We start from the raw sequence: 24,438 nt of genomic DNA, 5'->3' as shown, positions 1-24,438 counted from the left end.
TTCTGTTCCAGCCATCACTCACACCGCTGGTCAATGTACTAAAAACAGCACAAGCAAACTGTTAGGTTCTGTTAGCGCTGCGTAGAGTCAACACTTTTAGTCCCTCACGGCCTCCGTTGTACCCCCTGGGGGGCGCATGAAGTCTTTCCTCATTGTCCTGCGACCTCTCAACGTTTTCAGAGGGGCCGTGAGGAGGAGAGCATTGGGGAAGAAGTACCTAGGTAGTTAGATCTACTGAAATGCTCTCGTCCTCCCCTCCCTCTGACGTGTTGAGATGGAGGCTGGGGGAGACGAGATGTAGGCTCGGGGAGACGAGATGGAGGCTGGGGGAGACGAGATGGAGGCTGGGGGAGACGAGATGGAGGCTGGGGGAGACGAGATGGAGGCTGGGGGAGACGAGATGGAGGCTGGGGGAGAGGAGATGGAGGCTGGGCGAGAGGAGATGGAGGCTAGGCGAGAGGAGATGGAGGCTAGGCAAGAGGAGATGGAGGCTAGGCAAGAGGAGATGGAGGCTAGGCAAGAGGAGATGGAGGCTAGGCAAGAGGAGATGGAGGCTAGGCGAGAGGATATGGAGGCTAGGCGAGAAGAGATGGAGGCTAGGCAAGAGGAGATGGAGGCTAGGCGAGAAGAGATGGAGGCTAGGCAAGAGGAGATGGAGACTAGACGAGAGGAGATGGAGGCTAGGCAAGAGGAGATGGAGGCTAGGGGAGAGGAGATGGACGCTAGGTGTCAGGAGATGGAGGCTAGGGGAGAGGAGATGGAGGCTAGGCGTGAGGAGCCTGGGAATCCAAAGAAAGACATGATTGTATCCATGGTCTCTCAGAGCCTCGCACCATAAGACATCGCTTCAGAAGACCCCGGGGTCATATGTGCCACCATAGCTCCCCAAATGGCACCCTGTTACCTATATAGTGCACTACCTTTGACCAATGCCCATAGGGAGCCATTAGGGACACAGCACTCCGTTTCCTAAACTCAGGTTATATAATATGGCAAATCTTTTTCGTTTTTTTTAAAGGATTTTTCCCAGTTCAGTTCATTCACTTTTGCTCTATCAGTTCCACAGCAGCGTTCAGTCTGGGGATAGGGGGAGGGAGGCGGTTAGGGTAAGGGCGAGGGAGGGGGTTAGGGTACGGGGGAGGGAGGGGGTTAGGGTACGGGGGAGGGAGGGGTTAGGGTACGGGGGAGGGAGGGGTTAGGGTACGGGGGAGGGAGGGGTTAGGGTACGGGGGAGGGAGGGGTTAGGGTACGGGGGAGGGAGGGGTTAGGGTACGGGGGAGGGAGGGGTTAGGGTAAGGGGAAGGGAGGGGTTAGGGTACGGGGGAGGGAGGGGTTAGGGTACGGGGGAGGGAGGGGTTAGGGTAAGGGGGAGGGAGGGGTTAGGGTACGGGGGAGGGAGGGGGTTAGGGTACGGAGGGAGGGAGGGGGTTAGGGTACGGAGGGAGGGGTTAGGGGAGGGAGGGGGTTAGGGTACGGAGGGAGGGGTTAGGGGAGGGAGGGGTTAGGGTACGGGGGAGGGAGAGTGTAGGTAACACCAAGCGGGAAGGCCAGACAGCAGAGGGAGTGGTTATACAGGATGGAACACCAGAGTACAGTCCTCTCCTTCTCTGTCCCAGCCCAGGAAGACACTCTGATTGGCTAGTTCCTGGTTGTTGGGCAGGGTGCTCCTCAGGTAGTGGTTGACTATCTTGGAGTCCAGTCTGCTCTGGTGAGGGATGCTCTCATAGGGTTTAGGGTCCAGGTCTAGGATGGACACGGAGTAGGTGAAGCGAGGCTTCGAAGGCTGGATCTCGAGGCTCTGGTCCAACCTGTAGGCAGTACACAGGGGAGAAGAATGAGGGTCTGGTCCATGTAGGCAGTACACAGGGGAGAAGAATGAGGGTCAGTATATAGTAGTGACTGGTTAGCCTGGGAACCAGTCTGTTTGTGCTAACAGTACAAGGATTGGACTGTAGCACTACAGAGGCCAACTTGGTAGAATTCAACTAGGTCCTCACCCGTCCTCCTCCCCACAGGTTGCTATGGTGATCATGATAGAGCAGTCCTTGGCTGTCATGGCAACTCTGTACTGGTGGACCTGATGAGAAACAGCCATATTAGACAAATAAGCTTTTTTAAAACAAATCCACTTTATTAGACATTAGACTACAACCTGCACTAAAGCCCCAAGCAATATAATGTATATTTATGGAGCCTTGTGTAAATAATTCAGGTTTTACAGAGTTGCGTGCGTGGTAAGAAAGAAGAGGGTTCTCACCTTTCCGACAGCGTACTCGATAGAGCCGTCGTCTTCAGTCGGACACTTCTGGATCTTCTCCAGGAAGCTGTGGCTGTACGGTCCGTCGATCTGAAGGCTACTTCTACAAGCAGACAGTCAGTCAGAGGAAGAGAAAAAAACTCATCTTTTGGTATTTGTTTTCATTAGTCCCCCCCAAAAAATGTTTAAGATATATATTTATATATAACTTGGGAAGTACAGCTGGCGTTTGTATCAAAACGGGGCCAAAACCATTCAGATGCTACAGACGTTTGTGAGAAGATCGATTTTTTGGGATGTCTCATGGTCACAATAATTTAGAAGGACGGACACCCCTTCAAATTAGTGGATTCAGCTAGACAGGTGTATAAAATCAAGCACATAGCCATGCAATCTCCATAGACAAACATTGGCAGTAGAATGGCCCGTACTGAAGAGCTCACTGACTTTCAACGTGGCACCGTCATAGGATGCCACCTTTCCAACAAGTCAGTTAGTCAAATTTCTGACCTACTCAAGCTGACCCGGTCAACTGTAAGTGCTGTTATTGTGAAGTGGAAACGTCTAGGAGCAACAACGGCTCAGCCGCGAAGTGGTAGGCCACACAGGCTCACAGATTGGGACCGCCGAGTGCTGAAGCGCATAAAAACGTCTGTCCTCGGTTGCAACACTCACTACCAATTTCCAAACTGCCTCTAGAAGCAACGTCAGCACAAGAACTGTTCATCGGGAGCTTAATGAAATGGGTTTCCATGGCAGAGCAGCCGCACACAAGCATAAGATCACCATGCGCAATGCCAAACGTCGGCTGGAGTGGTGTTAAGCTCGCCGCCATTGAACTCTGGAACAGTGGAAACGCGTTCTCTGGAGTGATGAATCACGCTTCACCATCTGGCAGTCTGTCGGACAAATCTGGGTTTGGTGGATGCCAGGAGAAAGCTACCTGCCCCAATGCATAGTGCCAACTTTAAAGTTTGGTGGAGGAGGAATCATGGTCTGGGGCTGGTTTTCATGGTTTGGGATAAAGCTCCTTTGTTCCATTGAAGGGAAATCTTAACTCTACAGCAGACAATTACATTCTAGACAATTCTGTGCTTACGCCATCTAGTGGTCTACCTAGGTTATTACACGTGGTCTACCTAGGTTATTACACTCCGTCTAGTGGTCTACCTAGGTTATTACACGTGGTCTACCTAGGTTATTACACTCCGTCCAGTGGTCTACCTAGGTTATTACACGTGGTCTACCTAGGTTATTACACTCCGTCCAGTGGTCTACCTAGGTTATTACACGTGGTCTACCTAGGTTATTACACTCCGTCTAGTGGTCTACCTAGGTTATTACAGGTGGTCTACCTGGGTTATTACACTCCGTCCAGTGGTCTACCTGGGTTATTACACTCCGTCCAGTGGTCTACCTGGGTTATTACACTCCGTCCAGTGGTCTACCTAGGTTATTACACTCCGTCCAGTGGTCTACCTAGGTTATTACACTCCGTCCAGTGGTCTACCTAGGTTATTACACTCCGTCCAGTGGTCTACCTAGGTTATTACACTCCGTCCAGTGGTCTACCTAGGTTATTACACTCCGTCCAGTGGTCTACCTGGGTTATTACACTCCGTCCAGTGGTCTACCTAGGTTATTACACTCCGTCCAGTGGTCTACCTAGGTTATTACACTCCGTCCAGTGGTCTACCTAGGTTATTACACTCCGTCCAGTGGTCTACCTAGGTTATTACACTCCGTCCAGTGGTCTACCTAGGTTATTACACGCCAAATGAAACCACTGAATAACAGTATTGTGGTTCTCACCTCTCTTTAGGAAAGTCCTGTAGATGCTGCTCCACTCGTTTAAACAGGGGGTTTAACCCCTCAATGTCTAAATTATCCAACATCTGAGTCCCCAGAATTTTGTCCAGGACGCAATCTTTGGGTAGGCAGTGGTTAGCTGAAAAAAAACAAATAATAATAATAATAATAATAATAAATATTGACGTTGATAAGATTTAAATATATAAAATGTAAATGTTTTAAAGGTTTTGTTTGTTTGCGTTATTCTTATGAAAGCGTCAAACTACGCTGAACATAAAAATATAACATGTAAAAGAGTTGGTCCCGTGGTTCACGATCTGAAATCAAAAATGTTCCAGACGCACAGAAAGCTTCTCTCTCTCAAATGTGTTTACAACCCTGTTAGTGAGTGAATTTCTCCTTTGTCAAGATAATCCATCCACCTGACAGGTGTGGCATTATCAAGAAGCCGATTAAAAACAGCACGATCATTACACAGGTGCACCTTGTGCTGGGATCCACTAAAAATGTGCAGTTTTGCCACAGATGTCTAAAGTTTTAAGGGAGCGTGTAATTGGCATGCCGACTGCAGGAATGTCCACCAAAGCTGCTGCCAGAGAATTTAATGTTAATTTCTCTACCATAAGCCGCCTCCAATGTAGTTTTTAGAGAATTTGGCAGTACGTCCAACCGGCCTCACAACCTCAAGACCACGTGTATGGTGTCATGTGGGCGAGCGGTTTGCTGACGTCAACGTTGTGAACAAAGTGCCCCATGGTGGCGATCCGGTTTATGGTATGGACAAACATAAATCTACGGACACTTTTAAAAAAGGTATCTGTGACCAACAGATCTGTATTCCCGTGTGAAAAATCTAGGAAATCCAGGGTCCTAATTCATTTATTTAAATTGACCGATTTCCTTATATGAACTGTCACACGGTAACACCTTGGAAATCGTTGCACGTTGCGTTTATATTTTGGTAACACATTCAATAAAATTAAGCAATAAGGCACGAAGGGGGTGTGGTATATGACCAATATACCACGGCTAGGGGCTGTTCTTAGACACGACGCAACACAGAGTGCCTGGATACATCCCTTAGCTGTGGTATATTGGTCATATCCCAGAAAACCCCCATGGTGCCTTATTGCCATCATAAACTGGTTACCAGAGTAATTAGAGAAGAAGAAAAAATAATGTTGTGGTATACGGTCTGATATACCACGGCTGTCAGCCAAATCAGCATTCAGGGCTCGAACCACCCGGTTTATAATGCTGTATAGCTTGTTATAAAGCATGCATGAGCCTTTTTTTAAATTCTCCACGCCAAGTATCCCTGTCATCTCACTGTTGCGTAGCAGGTCCCGGTGCAGGAGGCTGGCCTCACACCTCACTCTGCCCTCAGACAGGTGAGTCTTCCTGGGGTCCCAGGAGCTCAACAGGGCACTCACGATCACCTGGATCAACTCATTCAGAACCACCTGGGGGTTTAAACAGAAAGTTACAGGAAAGGAGGACAGAACATTAAGACTGTCTCAAACTGTACCCTATGTAGTGCACTACTTTTGACCAGGGCTCATAGGGAATAGGGTACCATTTGACCAGGGCCCAGGGGGAATAGGGGGCCATTTGACCAGGGCCCAGGGGGGATAGGGGGCCATTTGACCAGGGCCCAGGGGGCCATTTGACCAGGGCCCAGGGGGAATAGGGGGCCATTTGACCAGGGCCCAGGGGGAATAGGGGGCCATTTGACCAGGGCCCAGGGGGAATAGGGGGCCATTTGACCAGGGCCCAGAGGGAATAGGGGGCCATTTGACCAGGGCCCAGATGGAATAGGGTACCATTTGATATCAGCAGTAGTCATTGTATTACAGTAACCCAGCAGAGAGCTTTACAGTAACCCGGCGTCGACCCCAGAGAGCTTTTACAGTAACCCGGCGTCGACCCCAGAGTGCTTTTACAGTAACCCAGCGTCGGCCCCAGAGAGCTTTACAGTAACCCGGCGTCGACCCCAGAGAGCTTTACAGTAACCCGGCGTCGACCCCAGAGAGCTTTTACAGTAACCCGGCGTCGACCCCAGAGAGCTTTTACAGTAACCCGGCGTCGACCCCAGAGAGCTTTTACAGTAACCTGGCGTCGACCCCAGAGAGCTTTTACAGTAACCCGGCGTCGACCCCAGAGAGCTTTTACAGTAACCCGGCGTCGACCCCAGAGAGCTTTTACAGTAACCCGGCGTCGACCCCAGAGAGCTTTTACAGTAACCCGGCGTCGACCCCAGAGAGCAAGCAGAAGCACAGTGACCAGGAAAAATTCCCAAGGAGGAAGCAGACACTGAGGAGAGGCTCGTCCCCTAGCTGTACAGGGCCATTAAAACAGAAAGAGACAGGATACGTTCCAAATGTAGGGCTGACCCCATTTTAATTGTTTGATAGGCAGTTGGTAGACCAAGATTCTTTAGTGGAGCAGTCACAAATAGATTACATTTTTTCATGGCTCACAAGGATTCTGATTCACAGCGGTCTCAGTGGTCATTGAATGGGCCCGCAGGGATGCCCCGGTCTCAGTGGTCAATGAATGGGCCCGCAGGGATGCCCCGGTCTCAGTGGTCAATGAATGGGCCCGCAGGGATGCCCCGGTCTCAGTGGTCATTGAATGGGCCCGCAGGGATGCCCCGGTCTCAGTGGTCATTGAATGGGCCCGCAGGGATGCCCCGGTCTCAGTGGACTAATCCATTGAATGGGCCCGCAGGGATGCCCCGGTCTCAGTGGACTAATCCATTGAATGGGCCCGCAGGGATGCCCCGGTCTCAGTGGACTAATCCATTGAATGGGCCCGCAGGGATGCCCCGGTCTCAGTGGTCAATGAATGGGCACGCAGGGATGCCCCGGTCTCAGTGGTCATTGAATGGGCCCGCAGGGATGCCCCGGTCGCAGTGGTCATTGATTGGGCCCGCAGGGATGCCCCGGTCTCAGTGGTCAATGAATGGGCCCGCAGGGATGCCCCGGTCTCAGTGGTCATTGAATGGGCCCGCAGGGATGCCCCGGTCGCAGTGGTCATTGATTGGGCCCGCAGGGATGCCACGGTCTCAGTGGTCATTGAATGGGCCCGCAGGGATGCCCCGGTCTCAGTGGTCATTGAATGGGCCCGCAGGGATGCCACGGTCTCAGTGGTCATTGAATGGGCCCGCAGGGATGCCCCGGTCGCAGTGGTCATTGATTGGGCCCGCAGGGATGCCCCGGTCTCAGTGGACTAATCCATTGAATGGGCCCGCAGGGATGCCCCGGTCTCAGTGGACTAATCCATTGAATGGGCCCGCAGGGATGCCCCGGTCTCAGTGGACTAATCCATTGAATGGGCCCGCAGGGATGCCCCGGTCTCAGTGGACTAATCCATTGAATGGGCCCGCAGGGATGCCCCGGTCTCAGTGGACTAATCCATTGAATGGGCCCGCAGGGATGCCCCGGTCCAACAATGGGAGTGTGCTAAAAATGCACTTCCTCCGTCTCGCCATTTTGGGCGTATTCATTGTTTTCCCTTTAAAATTGATAGTGTCTACCAATTCCCCATTAATCACCAGTAGTATTCTACATTTACCGCTAATTCCCTTCCTTTCTAATCTACAACGTTTGGTTACAGTCATATCTGTTAATGCATTCAATATTATTAGTCGTTTACCGTTGTCCTTGTCGGAGTGGGCGCGTTGTTTGCAGAGCTCACAACCTACGCTAGTTCTGGTTGATTTAATTCCATTTATTCATCGTCAATGTTGAGTAAGGACACGCTTCTAGAAGTCTATAGGCTACCTGGCCTGCAATGCAAATGTAGTCATGTCTGATCGCATTTCTGATTGGCTTAACTTCACCTCAAAACAGCAAGGAAACAAAGTGTCTTTAGAGTCCGTTGAGAATGACCGCTCCCTCCCTTTATCCAGCCCCCCCCCCCCTTTATCCAGCTCCCTCCCCCCCTTTATCCAGCTCCCTCCCCCCCTTTATCCAGCTCCCTCCCCCCCTTTATCCAGCTCCCCCCCCCCCCCTTTATCCAGCTCCCTCCCCCCCTTTATCCAGCTCCCTCCCCCCCTTTATCCAGCTCCCCCCCCTTATCCAGCTCCCCCCCCTTATCCAGCTCCCCCCCTTATCCAGCTCCCCCCTCTTTATCCAGCTCCCCCCTCTTTATCCAGCTCCCCCCCCTTTATCCAGCTCCCTCCCCCCCTTTATCCAGCTCCCCCCCTTTATCCAGCTCCCCCCCTTTATCCAGCTCCCCCCCCTTATCCAGCTCCCCCCCTTTATCCAGCTCCCCCCCTTTATCCAGCTCCCCCCCCTTATCCAGCTCCCCCCTCTTTACTTACAGATTTGTATTATTTAGATGTAGATTGAATTTAGGATAACAACATAACAACGACTGCGATACTGCGAACTGGCACGCAGGTCGGTGGAAATGGTCAAATAAATTGCCGCTCCAAATGGAAAACGTTTGCCCCCTTTTCCATTTTTCCGGGGACAGCCCTACCCAAATTGCACCCTATTCCCTATGTCAGGGGTATTCAACTCTGACCCTACGAGGGACGGAGACTGCTGGTTTTCTGTTCTACCTGATCATTAAATTGGACCCACCTGGTGTCCCCAGGTCTAAAAATCAGTCCCTGATTTCAGAGGGGAACAATGAAAACGCTGTGGATCTGGCTTTGAGGTCCAGAGTTGAGTTCGAGAGCCCCCTCAGGGCTTTGGTCAATAGTAGTGCACTATACAGGGTGTCATTTAGGATGCAGATATAATGTGGATACCAACCTTACTGGACTGGTGTCCGTTCATAAGGCTGCCACTAGGGAGGAAGTATGGCCGTAGATGCTGAGCCAATTCATCCAGGTCCTGCAACACGTCAGCATCATCCTTACAGCTGTAGATACACTCTCCACCCTGGATAGAGACAGACAGGAGAGAGACAGACAGGAGAGAGACAGACAGGAGAGAGACAGACAGGAGAGAGACAGCTGTCTGGGTTAATAAACCTGACAGCTATAGATCCAGCCTGGATAGAGACAGACAGGATAGAGACAGACCGGATAGAGACAGCCTGGATAGAGACAGACCGGATAGAGACAGACCGGATAGAGACAGACCGGATAGAGACAGCTGTCTGGGTTAATAAACCTGACAGCTATAGATCCAGCCTGGATAGAGACAGACAGGATAGAGACAGACCGGATAGAGACAGCCTGGATAGAGACAGACCGGATAGAGACAGACCGGATAGAGACAGACCGGATAGAGACAGCTGTCTGGGTTAATAAACCTGACAGCTATAGATCCAGCCTGGATAGAGACAGACAGGTTTAATAAACCTGACAGCTATAGATCCAGTCTGGATAGAGACAGACAGGTTTCATAACCCTGACAGCTATAGATCCAGCCTGGATAGAGACAGGTTTAATAACCCTGACAGCTATAGATCCAGCCTGGATAGAGACAGGTTTAATAAACCTGACAGCTATAGATCCAGCCTGGATAGATACAGACAGGTTTAATAACCCTGACAGCTATAGATCCAGCCTGGATAGAGACAGGTTTAATAACCCTGACAGCTATAGATCCAGTCTGGATAGAGACAGGTAGGTTTAATAAACCTGACAGCTATAGATCCAGTCTGGATAGAGACAGACAGGTTTCATAACCCTGACAGCTATAGATCCAGCCTGGATAGAGACAGGTTTCATAACCCTGACAGCTATAGATCCAGTCTGGATAGAGACAGACAGGTTTCATAACCCTGACAGCTATAGATCCAGTCTGGATAGAGACAGACAGGTTTCATAACCCTGACAGCTATAGATCCAGCCTGGATAGAGACAGGTTTCATAACCCTGACAGCTATAGATCCAGTCTGGATAGAGACAGACAGGTTTCATAACCCTGACAGCTATAGATCCAGCCTGGATAGAGACAGGTTTAATAACCCTGACAGCTATAGATCCAGTCTGGATAGAGACAGACAGGTTTAATAACCCTGACAGCTATAGATCCAGTCTGGATAGAGACAGACAGGTTTAATAACCCTGACAGCTATAGATCCAGTCTGGATAGAGACAGACAGGTTTCATAACCCTGACAGCTATAGATCCAGTCTGGATAGAGACAGACAGGTTTAATAACCCTGACAGCTATAGATCCAGTCTGGATAGAGACAGACAGGTTTCATAACCCTGACAGCTATAGATCCAGTCTGGATAGAGACAGACAGGTTTCATAACCCTGACAGCTATAGATCCAGTCTGGATAGAGACAGACAGGTTTCATAACCCTGACAGCTATAGATCCAGTCTGGATAGAGACAGACAGGTTTCATAACCCTGACAGCTATAGATCCAGTCTGGATAGAGACAGACAGGTTTCATAACCCTGACAGCTATAGATCCAGCCTGGATAGAGACAGGTTTAATAACCCTGACAGCTATAGATCCAGCCTGGATAGAGACAGGTTTAATAACCCTGACAGCTATAGATCCAGTCTGGATAGAGACAGGTTTAATAACCCTGACAGCTATAGATCCAGTCTGGATAGAGACAGGTTTAATAACCCTGACAGCTATAGATCCAGTCTGGATAGAGACAGACAGGTTTCATAACCCTGACAGCTATAGATCCAGTCTGGATAGAGACAGGTTTAATAACCCTGACAGCTATAGATCCAGTCTGGATAGAGACAGACAGGTTTAATAACCCTGACAGCTATAGATCCAGTCTGGATAGAGACAGACAGGTTTCATAACCCTGACAGCTATAGATCCAGTCTGGATAGAGACAGGTTTCATAACCCTGACAGCTATAGAACCAGTCTGGATAGAGACAGACAGGTTTCATAACCCTGACAGCTATAGATCCAGTCTGGATAGAGACAGACAGGTTTCATAACCCTGACAGCTATAGATCCAGTCTGGATAGAGACAGGTTTAATAACCCTGACAGCTATAGATCCAGTCTGGATAGAGACAGGTTTCATAACCCTGACAGCTATAGATCCAGTCTGGATAGAGACAGGTTTAATAACCCTGACAGCTATAGATCCAGCCTGGATAGAGACAGACAGGTTTCATAACCCTGACAGCTATAGATCCAGTCTGGATAGAGACAGACAGGTTTAATAACCCTGACAGCTATAGATCCAGTCTGGATAGAGACAGACAGGTTTAATAACCCTGACAGCTATAGATCCAGTCTGGATAGAGACAGACAGGTTTCATAACCCTGACAGCTATAGATCCAGTCTGGATAGAGACAGACAGGTTTAATAACCCTGACAGCTATAGATCCAGCCTGGATAGAGACAGGTTTAATAACCCTGACAGCTATAGATCCAGCCTGGATAGAGACAGGTTTAATAACCCTGACAGCTATAGATCCAGTCTGGATAGAGACAGACAGGTTTAATAACCCTGACAGCTATAGATCCAGTCTGGATAGAGACAGGTTTAATAACCCTGACAGCTATAGATCCAGTCTGGATAGAGACAGACAGGTTTAATAACCCTGACAGCTATAGATCCAGCCTGGATAGAGACAGACAGGTTTAATAACCCTGACAGCTATAGATCCAGTCTGGATAGAGACAGACAGGTTTCATAACCCTGACAGCTATAGATCCAGCCTGGATAGAGAGACAGGTTTCATAACCCTGACAGCTATAGATCCAGTCTGGATAGAGACAGACAGGTTTCATAACCCTGACAGCTATAGATCCAGCCTGGATAGAGACAGGTTTAATAACCCTGACAGCTATAGATCCAGTCTGGATAGAGACAGACAGGTTTAATAACCCTGACAGCTATAGATCCAGTCTGGATAGAGACAGAAAGGTTTCATAACCCTGACAGCTATAGATCCAGCCTGGATAGAGACAGGTTTAATAACCCTGACAGCTATAGATCCAGTCTGGATAGAGACAGACAGGTTTCGTAACCCTGACAGCTATAGATCCAGTCTGGATAGAGACAAGACAGGTTTCATAACCCTGACAGCTATAGATCCAGCCTGGATAGAGACAGACAGGTTTCATAACCCTGACAGCTATAGATCCAGCCTGGATAGAGACAGACAGGTTTAATAACCCTGACAGCTATAGATCCAGTCTGGATAGAGACAGACAGGTTTCATAACCCTGACAGCTATAGATCCAGTCTGGATAGAGACAGGTAGGTTTCATAACCCTGACAGCTATAGATCCAGTCTGGATAGAGACAGACAGGTTTCATAACCCTGACAGCTATAGATCCAGCCTGGATACAGACAGACAGGTTTCATAACCCTGACAGCTATAGATCCAGCCTGGATAGAGACAGACAGGTTTCATTACCCTGACAGCTATAGATCCAGTCTGGATAGAGACAGACAGGTTTCATAACCCTGACAGCTATAGATCCAGTCTGGATAGAGACAGACAGGTTTCATAACCCTGACAGCTATAGATCCAGTCTGGATAGAGACAGACAGGTTTAATAACCCTGACAGCTATAGATCCAGCCTGGATAGAGACAGGTTTAATAACCCTGACAGCTATAGATCCAGTCTGGATAGAGACAGACAGGTTTCGTAACCCTGACAGCTATAGATCCAGTCTGGATAGAGACAAGACAGGTTTCATAACCCTGACAGCTATAGATCCAGCCTGGATAGAGACAGACAGGTTTCATAACCCTGACAGCTATAGATCCAGCCTGGATAGAGACAGACAGGTTTAATAACCCTGACAGCTATAGATCCAGTCTGGATAGAGACAGACAGGTTTCATAACCCTGACAGCTATAGATCCAGTCTGGATAGAGACAGGTAGGTTTCATAACCCTGACAGCTATAGATCCAGTCTGGATAGAGACAGACAGGTTTCATAACCCTGACAGCTATAGATCCAGCCTGGATAGAGACAGACAGGTTTCATTACCCTGACAGCTATAGATCCAGTCTGGATAGAGACAGACAGGTTTCATAACCCTGACAGCTATAGATCCAGTCTGGATAGAGACAGACAGGTTTCATAACCCTGACAGCTATAGATCCAGTCTGGATAGAGACAGACAGGTTTCATAACCCTGACAGCTATAGATCCAGTCTGGATAGAGACAGACAGGTTTCATAACCCTGACAGCTATAGATCCAGTCTGGATAGAGACAGACAGGTCAGAGTGAAATGATAAATCGCGCAATGCAACGAGAGGACTACTGTTGCAGAATGAGTACGACAGGTGTACCGCAGAGATACATACCTTGAAGATTTTAAAGTTGTTTTGAGGTTCCTCTATCAAGTGCTTGATGGCTAGGGACATTCTCTGTTTGTTCCTAAAGCAGAGAGATTCAGGCTGAGTACACATGGCACTTTATCCACATGCTGTGGAATCATATACAGACTAGAGGAGCACCGAGTTCTGAACATGGTCAGATCAAATGGTTGTAGATACACCATGTGTACCACAAGATGGTGACAATCACAGCAGCAAGATGTGCGACCTGTTGCCACAAGAAAAGGTCAACCATCAAAGAACAAAACACCATTCTATATACAACCCATGTTTATTTATTTTCCCTTTTGTACTTTAACTATTTGCACATCGTTACAACACTGTGTTGTTCACATATGATGTGAAAGGTTATTTTTTATTTTGAAACTTTTGTGTTCTTTTTTGTTTATCATCTATTTCACTTGTTTCGGGAAATGTAGATATGTTTCCCGTGCCAATAAAGCCCCTTGAATTGAATTGATAACTGGGCAGGTGACGTGTACTGTCACTTACCCTGAGAACAGGTCTAAGGGACAGTACCGGCTCAGCCGTTTCCACTTTCCATGGGCCAACTGTTGAGTTAGAGAGAAGAGCACAAAACTCAGTACGTTTGTCTCCACCCGGCGCAGTTCTCCAGTCTCACCACCAGGGGGCAGACACCGATCACAACACTCAACTTTCACAATAACAAATGCCTGGCTCCAAGTAGATGTTCTAAACCCCAGTCTATTCTCTGGTAGATGTCCTAACCCCCAGTCTATTCTCTGGTAGATGTCCTAACCCCCAGTCTATTCTCTGGTAGATGTCCTAACCCCCAGTCTATTCTCTGGTAGATATCCTAACCCCCAGTCTATTCTCTGGTAGATGTCCTAACCCCCAGTCTATTCTCTGGTAGATGTCCTAACCCCCAGTCTATTCTCTGGTAGATGTCCTAACCCCCAGTCTATTCTCTGGTAGATGTCCTAACCCCCAGTCTATTCTCTGGTAGATGTCCTAACCCCCAGTCTATTCTCTGGTAGATGTCCTAACCCCCAGTCTATTCTCTGGTAGATGTCCTAACCCCCAGTCTATTCTCTGGTAGATGTCCTAACCCCCAGTCTATTCTCTGGTAGATATCCTAACCCCCAGTCTATTCTCTGGTAGATGTCCTAACCCCCAGTCTATTCTCTGGTAGATATCCTAACCCCCTGTCTATTCTCTGGTAGATGTCCTAACCCCCAGTCTATTCTCTGGTAGATGTCCTAACCCCCAGTCTATTCTCTGGTAGATGTCCTAACCCCCAGTCTATTCTCTGGTAGATGTCCTAACCCCAGTCTATTCTCTGGTAGATATCCTAACCCCCTGTCTATTCTCTGGTAGATGTCCTAACCCCCAGTCTATTCTCTGGTAGATGTCCTAACCCCCAGTCTATTCTCTGGTAGATGTCCTAACCCCCAGTCTATTCTCTGGTAGATGTCCTAACCCCTGTCTATTCTCTGGTAGATGTCCTAACCCCCAGTCTATTCTCTGGTAGATATCCTAACCCCCAGTCTATTCTCTGGTAGATGTCCTAACCCCAGTCTATTCTCTGGTAGATATCCTAACCCCCAGTCTATTCTCTGGTAGATATCCTAACCCCTGTCTATTCTCTGGTAGATATCCTAACCCCCAGTCTATTCTCTGGTAGATGTCCTAACCCCCAGTCTATTCTCTGGTAGATATCCTGTCTATTCTCTGGTAGATATCCTAACCCCTGTCTATTCTCTGGTAGATGTCCTAACCCCAGTCTATTCTCTGGTAGATGTCCTAACCCCTGTCTATTCTCTGGTAGATATCCTAACCCCCAGTCTATTCTCTGGTAGATATCCTAACCCCCTGTCTATTCTCTGGTAGATATCCTAAACCCCAGTCTATTCTCTGGTAGATATCCTAACCCCTGTCTATTCTCTGGTAGATATCCTAAACCCCAGTCTATTCTCTGGTGCCTGGCCCCTAGTAGATATCCTAACCCCTGTCTATTCTCTGGTATAGTCAAAAGGACCAGTCAAGTGAAGCAGGTGTGTGCTCTGTTGTATTTGACTAGGTAATGTACACGTCATTTCTCATTGAAGAACCCTCAAGGTCATCAAACTAAATGTAGTACGGCAGGTTGTTCCAACGTCGTTCCCTAAACAATGTGAACTCACCTTAAAATGTTGATGCATGCAGAACCGGCACACCTGCTTTTTGATTTCTTTCGTAACGTGTCTAGAGGACGGCAGAAATCCACATTTGGGCTGTAAAACACAAGACCAGAAGTGAGTCACCGCGGCTGACTTAATTAAGTGGAATCAACAAAATGGTTCTTTTTTTTTAGCTAAAAAAAAAAAAACACACTTGTCCCTGTATCGCTTGACATCAAAAACCCCCATGACTTCTGACTCAGTTTTCCTTTAATCCTGTATTCAATAACCCAGGTCCTTATAAAAGGAGTGTCATCACATGTCTTTTCACAGTCTGTGTATTTGTATATTTAAAAAAAAAAATAATTGTCAAGTTTACATAATCTGTTTATTTAATCATTGTTTAACCAGGAATGTAAATTGGTTTTGAGAACGGGTTCTACAGTGTTTCTCAATGAGCAGTAACTTCCTACAACTATAGCTCCATCCTTAAAAATTTATAAAATGGGGAGATGACTGAGGCCGTCCCAAATGGTCGGTCTCTCTCCCTCTCAAAAGTTTGGGGTCACTTAGAAATGTCCTTGTGTTTGAAAGAAAAGCACCTTTTTTTCTGTCCATTAAAATAACATCAAATTGATCAGAAATACAGTGTAGACATTGTTAATGTTGTAAATGACTATTGTAGCTGGAAACGGCTGATTTTAATGGAATATCTACATAGGCATACAGAGGCCCATTATCAGCAACCATCACTCCTGTGTTCCAATGGCACGTTGTGTTAGCTAATCCAAGTTTATTTTAAAAGGCTAATTGATCGTTAGAAAAACCCTTTGCAATTATGTTAGCACAGCTGACAACTGTTGTCCTGATTAAAGAAGCAATAAAACTGGCCTTATTTAGACTAGTTGAGTATCTGGAGCATCAGCATTTGTGGGTTCGATTACAGGCTCAAAATGGCCAGAAACAAAGACATTTTCTGAAACTCGTCAGTCTATTCTTGCTCTGAGAAATTAAGGTTATTCCATGCGAGAAAATGCCAAGAAACTGAAGATCTCGTACAACGCTGTGTACTACTCCCTTCACAGAACAGAGCAAACTGGCTCTAACCAGAATAGAAAGAGGAGTAGGAGGCCCCGGTCAACAACTGAGCAAGAGGACAAGTACATTAGAGAGTCTAGTTTGAGAAACAGACGCCTCACAAGTCCTCAACTGGCAGCTTCATTAAATAGTACCCGCAAAACACCAGTCTCGACGTCAAACTGTGAAGAGGTGACTCCGGGATGCTGGCCTTTGATGTTATTTTAAATGGACAAAAACAAGGACCTTTCTAAGTGACCCCAAACTTTTGAACGGTAGTGTGTGTGTGCTACTTTTTACCAGGGCCCATAGACTATACCTTAATCTCTATACAGAGAGGAGGTCTGTGTTCTCTGCAGCAGCAGCAGGAGGAGAGCTGGGTGAGGTTAGGCAGACACAAGGCACATCCACTAAACGTATCCATCACTTTGTCACAGCGAGACTCTGCCATGACATGGAACACACAGACAGATGGGTTGTTATAACACATTCACGACAACTTCAGTCACAGACATTTGGGGCCCTTTCTCCCCCCCCCCCCCCCCAGACACATTGAGGCTAGTTCTGAACTAAACAGCTCTTTCAACAGAGAATCTCCTTTGAGACTGATTTTTAATCCCCGACTGTGATCACCTGTGTCTGGGAACTGGCCGTTGACGTGCAGGTTTTAACTATAGCCATAAAGAAGTAATTTCCTCATAATGATGAAATAAATACAAAGCACTTTAGAGTTCCGTTCCACCAGACACGTAGACTGTAGATTCCACTACCTATAGATAGCATTCTGTCACCACTAACTTCACACGCACACAGCTTAGTCTGCTGATGTATTCCACAACAACACAAGGAAATGTGATGTGTCATATTTCATGACAACCTGAAGATGCCAAACCCTGACAAACTAAAAAGACGACACGTACCTGGCCTTTCCTGCTGGACCTTCAATGACAGCTGTCGGACAAAGTCCAGCGGGAGCTTCACAGCCTCCTAACACAAACAATAATGCATTGATTGATATGCATCAAAAGCATACACTATCATACAATAATGTATCGATTGGTGTATCTATAGCATATACTATTATACAAAGCTGTATCAGGGAACAGAACTGACAATAACCTTTCAACTGGATTTGATAACTTTATTAGTAACATGTGGCAAAATAACTGTCTTTTAACCAAACAGTTAACCTCATAACATATTGGGGGAAAGGTACCATGCTATTTACAACAACATAGTTAGCACAGAATATATATATGTCTTACTCCGTCGTGGACGAATTTCTCCCCCAGCAGTGGCTTCATGACATTTTGACTATAGTCAACTATGTTCTGTATGTGGCGAAAAGCTTGTTCTGTTGTCTGGAAGAGAAGAAACAGATCGTCAAGAGAAATTGGGTTTCTGGGACAATCCTGGAGTGTTCATTTTTTCAGAGCTCTGTGTAAATGCAATGACGGGATACTCGTGTTTGTGCCTTCACTCGCTTGGTTGATACAAGCAGTCAATGAAAGCCATTCATCCTAAACTGGACCTTTGAGAGCCTTACACAAGTAAATGGACAGATCTGGGATCAGCTAACCCCTCCCATAATCCTAACCTTTAGTGAGGAAAAATACAAAAAAAATGACCAAAGATCAGAATATGGTGGCAACGTAACGTTACTCCGCCTTGCTCACCCAAATGTTGATTTCCAGAAACGAAATCCCCCCCCCCCCCCAAATTCCTTTTAAATGATCACATGGAAACACAAACCAATACAGGGAGTTGGATTGAGTTGTTGATTAATCATAATAAAAAGACACTAAACGATTCACAGAATAAACCAATTCTTAAGACATTTCGATTTAGGAGCATATCTTTTGTTACCAAACCAAGATCTGACAGTTTATTGTTGTAATTGTTATGGGGGGGGGGGGGGGGGGGGGGGGGGGGAGTCAACTAATGGGACACGGGAAAATATTTTCTAACCTTATGCGAGTTTTCGGCATCTTCTGTAGAATACTTCAGGAGCCGAAGGACTCTGGCGTGCTGGATAGGAAGAGTGTTGAAAAATATCAACATGGGAAATCATTTTAAAGAAGGTACCTAAATATACATTTAAAAAAGGTGGAGTGAGAGTCATTTTCTGTAACCCATGTGATAACTCCGCAAGGTTAAAGTTAGCTAGCTTGCTTGCTTGCTACCGTAAATACATTGCTAGTTTGATTTCCAAGGCACTAAATGTGGCTAACGTTAGCTACGACGCTAGCTTGATATTTGGTAGCTAGCAACTGATGTGGGGGAGAGGAAAAAAACACAATAAATCAGATGACTACTAGGCAAACAATCTAGTGACAAGTAAAATAAACAATATTTTACTTTCCACTTTTTGCTTTTACAGACCTGGACGACGCCAGACAACCTGACCAGCTAGCTAATATATTAGCTACCTAGCTAGTTAGTAGCATATGCTAGCTACCAAGATTTTAGCTTACTGACCTAACATTAGCTAGCTCACCTGGACATTAGAAACCACTAGGCTTTTGTTGCCTTCTCCGTGGTATTTCCAGTCGTTCTCGTCCATTTTGTCCAGTTCCATAACAGAACTGTACGTTGTAGGCAAATTAATCTATATCGCTTATGAACTCCAGCAACTTTGCCAGGCTAACGCACACAAGTTCTGAAGCTAAGACAATAATTTTTAAGCTACTGACTGACACCAAAGAACTATTGCTTTCTGGAGGATGTCCCGCCCACTGTCATCGTATTGGCCAGATGTTTTTAGATGCAATTTTCATTGGATACTTCAGTCAGACGTAACGGAACTCGGATATTTTCGGCAGCCAATCCAAATAGGATGGAAAACTGTTGCCAATCGCACGTGTTATTCTAATGACAGTGCCCCAAGAGAATGTGTTCTGAGATCTAAGATACACTACATTACTAAAAGTATGTGGACAACTGCTAGTCTGGGCGCTATTATGGAGTTGCCATAACAACCTCCACAAGTCTGGGAAGGCTTTCCACTAGATGTTGGAACATTGCTGTGACCACAAGAGCATTAGTGAAGTCGGGCACTGATGTTAGGCGATTAGGCCTGGTTCGCAGTCTGCGTTACAATTAATCCCAAAGGTGTTCAATGGAGTTGAGGTCAGGGCTTGGTGCAGGCTAGTCAAGTTCTTCCACACCGATCGCGACAAACCATTTCTGTACAGACCTCGCTTCGTGTAGGGGTAATTTTGCTGAATTAGGAAAGGCCCTACCCCAAACTGTTACCACACAGTTGGAAGCTGTGATGATCTTCCCACTCCATCTGCCGAATTCTTACTCTTTGCTCTTGTTTTCCTCAATAGGATGTCGGTGGGCAGAGCCGGAAGTGTCGTCAGCAAAATGGGACACACCTAGGCTTGTTTGTTTTGGCACCTCTCAACACCCCTCATTATCAACATCTATGCACGCAACCACTCACTTGCACACACACCATTGGCAATTGTATATAGTGTACTTTATTTGTACATTTTTATTTCACCTTTATTTAACCAGGTAGGCTAGTTGAGAACAAGTTCTCATTTACAACTGCGACCTGGCCAAGATAAAGCATAGCAGTGTGAACAGACAACAACACAGAGTTACACATGGAGTAAACAATTAAAAAAGTCAATAACACAGTAGAAAAAAAGGAGAGTCTATATACATTGTGTGCAAAAGGCATGAGGAGGTAGGCGAATAATTACAATTTAGCAGATTAACACTAGAGTGATAAATGATCAGATGGTCATGTACAGGTAGAGATACTGGTGTGCAAAAGAGCAGAAAAGTAAATAAATAAAAACAGTATGGGGATGAGGTAGGTAAAAATGGGTGGGCTGTTTACCGATAGACTATGTACAGCTGCAGCGCTCGGTTAGCTGCTCAGATAGCAGATGTTTAAAGTTGGTGAGGGAGATAAAAGTCTCCAACTTCAACGATTTTTGCAATTTGTTCCAGTCACAGGCAGCAGAGAACTGGAACGAAAGGCGGCCAAATGAGGTGTTGGCTTTAGGGATGATCAGTGAGATACACCTGCTGGAGCGCGTGCTACGGGTGGGTGTTGCCATCGTGACCAGTGAACTGAGATAAGGCGGAGCTTTACCTAGCATGGACTTGTAGATGACCTGGAGCCAGTGGGTCTGGCGACGAATATGTAGCGAGGGCCAGCCGACTAGAGCATACAGGTCGCAGTGGTGGGTGGTATAAGGTGCTTTAGTAACAAAACGGATGGCACTGTGATAAACTGCATCCAGTTTGCTGAGTAGAGTATTGGAAGCTATTTTGTAGATGACATCGCCGAAGTCGGTAGGATAGTCAGTTTTACTAGGGTAAGTTTGGCGGCGTGAGTGAAGGAGGCTTTGTTGCGAAATAGAAAGCCGATTCTAGATTTGATTTTGGATTGGAGATGTTTGATATGAGTCTGGAAGGAGAGTTTACAGTCTAGCCAGACACCTAGGTACTTATAGATGTCCACATATTCTAGGTCGGAACCATCCAGGGTGGTGATGCTAGACGGGCGTGCAGGTGCAGGCAGCGAACGGTTGAAAAGCATACATTTGGTTTTACTAGCATTTAAGAGCAGTTGGAGGCCACGGAAGGAGTGTTGTATGGCATTGAAGCTTGTTTGGAGGTTAGATAGCACAGTGTCCAAGGAAGGGCCAGAAGTATACAGAATGGTGTCGTCTGCGTAGAGGTGGATCAGGGAATCGCCCGCAGCAAGAGCAACATCATTGATACAGTGGGGCAAAAAAGTATTTAGTCAGCCACCAATTGTGCAAGTTCTCCCACTTAAAAAGATGAGAGAGGCCTGTAATTTTCATCATAGGTACACTTCAACTATGACAGACAAAATGAGAAAAGAAATCCAGAAAATCACATTGTAGGATTTTTAAGGAATTTATTTGCAAATGATGGTGGAAAATAAGTATTTGGTCTCCTACAAACAAGCAAGATTTCTGGCTCTCACAGACCTGTAACTTCTTCTTTCAGAGGCTCCTCTGTCCTCCACCTGTATTAATGGCACCTGTTTGAACTTGTTATCAGTATAAAAGACACCTGTCCACCTCAAACAGTCACACTTTTTAAGTGGGAGAACTTGCACAATTGGTGGCTGACTAAATACTTTTTTGCCCCACTCTGTATATACAGAGAAAAGAGTCGGCCCGAGAATTGAACCCTGTGGCACCCCCATAGAGACTGCCAGAGGACCGGACAACATGCCCTCCGATTTGAAACACTGAACTCTTTGAAGAGGGGGATGACCGCGGCAGCTTTCCAGTCCTTGGGGATCTCAGACGATATGAAAGAGAGGTTGAACAGGCTGGTAATAGGGGTTGCGACAATGGCGGCAGATAGTTTCAGAAATAGAGGGTCCAGATTGTCAAGCCCAGCTTATTTGTTTGGGTCCAGGTTTTGCAGCTCTTTCAGAACATCTGCTACCTGGATTTGGGTAAAGGAGAAGCTGGGGAGGCTTGGGCGAGTAGCTGCGGGGGGGGCGGAGCTGTTGGCCGAGGTTGGAGTAGCCAGGAGGAAGGCATGGCCAGCCGTTGAGAAATGCTATAATAAATAATAAATAATTTTGCACGCCCAATTTTTCAGTTTTTGATTTGTTAAAAAAGTTTTAAATATCCAATAAATGTCGTTCCACTTCATGATTGTGTCCCACTTGTTGTTGATTCTTCACAAAAAAAATACAGTTTTATATCTTTATGTTTGAAGCCTGAAATGTGGCAAAAGGTCGCAAAGTTCAAGGGGGCCGAATACTTTCGCAAGGCACTGTATGTCCTGAAGAGGAAGCCGGTGCCTTGTAGTAGTTGTTTTGTAGGGGAGGCTATTAGTCGGGTTGTGGTACCAGTTATGTTTTGTGAGTTGTCGTTACGATGTTGCTGGACATCTGGGCGTGAAGAGAACCTACAGTCGCATACTGAGACATTTATTTTTGCCTAGGTTAAAGAAGGATGTTTCTGCGTTCATCAACCTGTCACAACTGTCAATTAACGGGGTAAACTTAATCACGTTATTAAGCCAGTACCGTTGTTTCCTAGTCCTGTCCTCAGCCAACGTTTTGAGTATCTGATTATGGACTGTGTTGGCCCTCTGCCTCGCTCTAAGAATGGTAGTAGTTACCTGTTCACTGTGACGTGTCAGAGTGGGATAGACCTGCTGCCTATCCTCTCCGGTCTACACACCACTAAGTCTGTGATAAACCGTGTCAAAGCTTTTATCTCGCTGTTTGGAATTCCTAAGGTTATTCAGAGTGACCAAAGTTCTGATTTCACCACTAATCTGTTTGGTCAGGTTCTCCAACGGCTCCATATTGAACACGATTTGTCTAGCGCCTGTCATGCGAAAGAGTCAAGTAGCGCTAGAGCATTTCCATCAACACTTAAGTCTTTGTTGAGAGATAATTGTACGGCGATGGATAAGGATTAGGAGTGTGGGTTGCCGTGGTTACTGTTAGCCACCAGCGAGGTTTCACAGGAGAGCACGGGGTTTCAGTCCAAATGACCTGGTGTACGGACATAATGTGCATGGGCTTCTAGCGGTGCTACAGGATGTATGGAAGTCTCCCGAGTCCTCCTCAGTCCCCGTTATCTTCTGTGTGTGATTTCCGGCGACGCCTGTACGTCGCTGGTGAGATGGCTAAAGAGAAGCTATCATCTCCCCAGGGGAGGATGAAAGGAATATTTGATCGGCGAGCTGAGCATCGTCACTTTAGTCCAGGTGACCAGGTTCTTGCTCGGCTGCAAATGGTTGGTTCTCCTTTTCAAGCCAAGTTTCAAGGTCCATAAACGGTGGTGCGCCAGAAAAACTATCTAGTTGCTCCTCCGGAACGGAGGAAAGCGCACCAACTGTCCCATGTAAAAATCTTGCCAAAATCCTACTATCCACATTACCTTTGGGGCCCGAAGAGTGGGAGTCCTCAGAGGATGGTAAACCTGTTCTTTTGGCCGGTACTGTTACATTGCTGGGTTCTTCTTGTCATGCTAGGTCCGTGCATAGTAAGGAGCAGATCCCTGGTGCAGAAGATTCCGTACTGCAGGGTAGATTGAAAAATTCATAGAAATTGGATCTTTTGGATAGCCTTCTCGCTCATCTACCTGCTTATAGGAGAGATGAGTTGTTCGGTCTGATTCTGAGTTTTCCAGTTTTGCTTTCTGATATACCTACAAACTTAATAGAACACAATATTGACGTTGGGAATGTTGACCCCATCCCTCCGCGGTTCTATAGAGTTTCTCCAGAAAAACAGACTTGTCTGGACGCTGAGATCAGGTACACGCTGGATAGTGACATTGCAGAGCCTTCTTTCTCCAGCTGGGCTTCTCCCTGTATCTTGGTCAGTAAACCGGATGGGACAAACAGATTTTGTACGGACTACCATAAGGTAAACAATGTCACTACGCCAGATTAATTTCCTCTTCCTCGGATGGAGGACTACGTTGATCAGGTCTGAGCGGCTAAGTTTGAGAGCCGGGTTGTGACAAGTGGGGGTCTTGTGAAGTTTGAACTGTTAAAGGGCTATTGGCAGGTGCCACTGACGAGTAGGGCACGAAAAATCCCTGCCTTTATTACACTCTCCCGTCTGTATTTGTACTCGGTTGTGGGTTTCGGCTTGCTTAACGCACCTGAACAGGGTTGTCTCCGGTCTGTACTTGTATTCGGTTATGAGTTTTGGCTTGCGTAACGCACCTGCCACTTTTCAGCGTCTTATGAACAGGGTTGTCTCCGGTCTGGTTGGGTTGTTTATCTGTTTATCTGAACGATGTAGTGGTTTATGCAGATACTTGGGAGGAGCATCTGTCTCGTATTGAAGCCTTGTTTGAACACCTGGCTGCAGATTGACAGTGAGGCAATCTGGCTAAGTGTGAGGTTTGTTCAGGCGACCGTTGCGTACC

The 24,438-nt window shown here is 46.7% G+C and overlaps 1 protein-coding gene across 1 annotated transcript; it reads right to left on the bottom strand.

Annotated features, from left to right (window-relative positions):
* Positions 1-999: 999 nt before the first annotated feature.
* ippk (inositol-pentakisphosphate 2-kinase) lies at positions 1,000-19,856 on the bottom strand. Its single transcript, XM_036984287.2, has 14 exons — positions 19,029-19,856; positions 18,500-18,559; positions 17,797-17,892; positions 17,452-17,518; positions 16,851-16,975; positions 15,479-15,568; positions 13,827-13,885; positions 13,302-13,374; positions 8,836-8,964; positions 5,400-5,532; positions 4,070-4,205; positions 2,258-2,360; positions 1,998-2,077; positions 1,000-1,808 (listed from the first exon to the last, which is right to left on the bottom strand). The coding sequence occupies exons 1-14, from the start codon at positions 19,107-19,109 to the stop codon at positions 1,568-1,570; spliced, it is 1,473 nt and encodes a 490-aa protein (XP_036840182.2). The 5' UTR covers positions 19,110-19,856; the 3' UTR covers positions 1,000-1,567.
* Positions 19,857-24,438: the final 4,582 nt, after the last annotated feature.

Source organism: Oncorhynchus mykiss, chromosome 7 (genome assembly GCF_057628025.1).
Source record: "Oncorhynchus mykiss isolate SJ-2025 chromosome 7, ASM5762802v1, whole genome shotgun sequence".
Classification (NCBI taxonomy): domain Eukaryota; kingdom Metazoa; phylum Chordata; class Actinopteri; order Salmoniformes; family Salmonidae; genus Oncorhynchus; species Oncorhynchus mykiss.
This window is presented reverse-complemented; position numbering and strand designations above follow the sequence as displayed.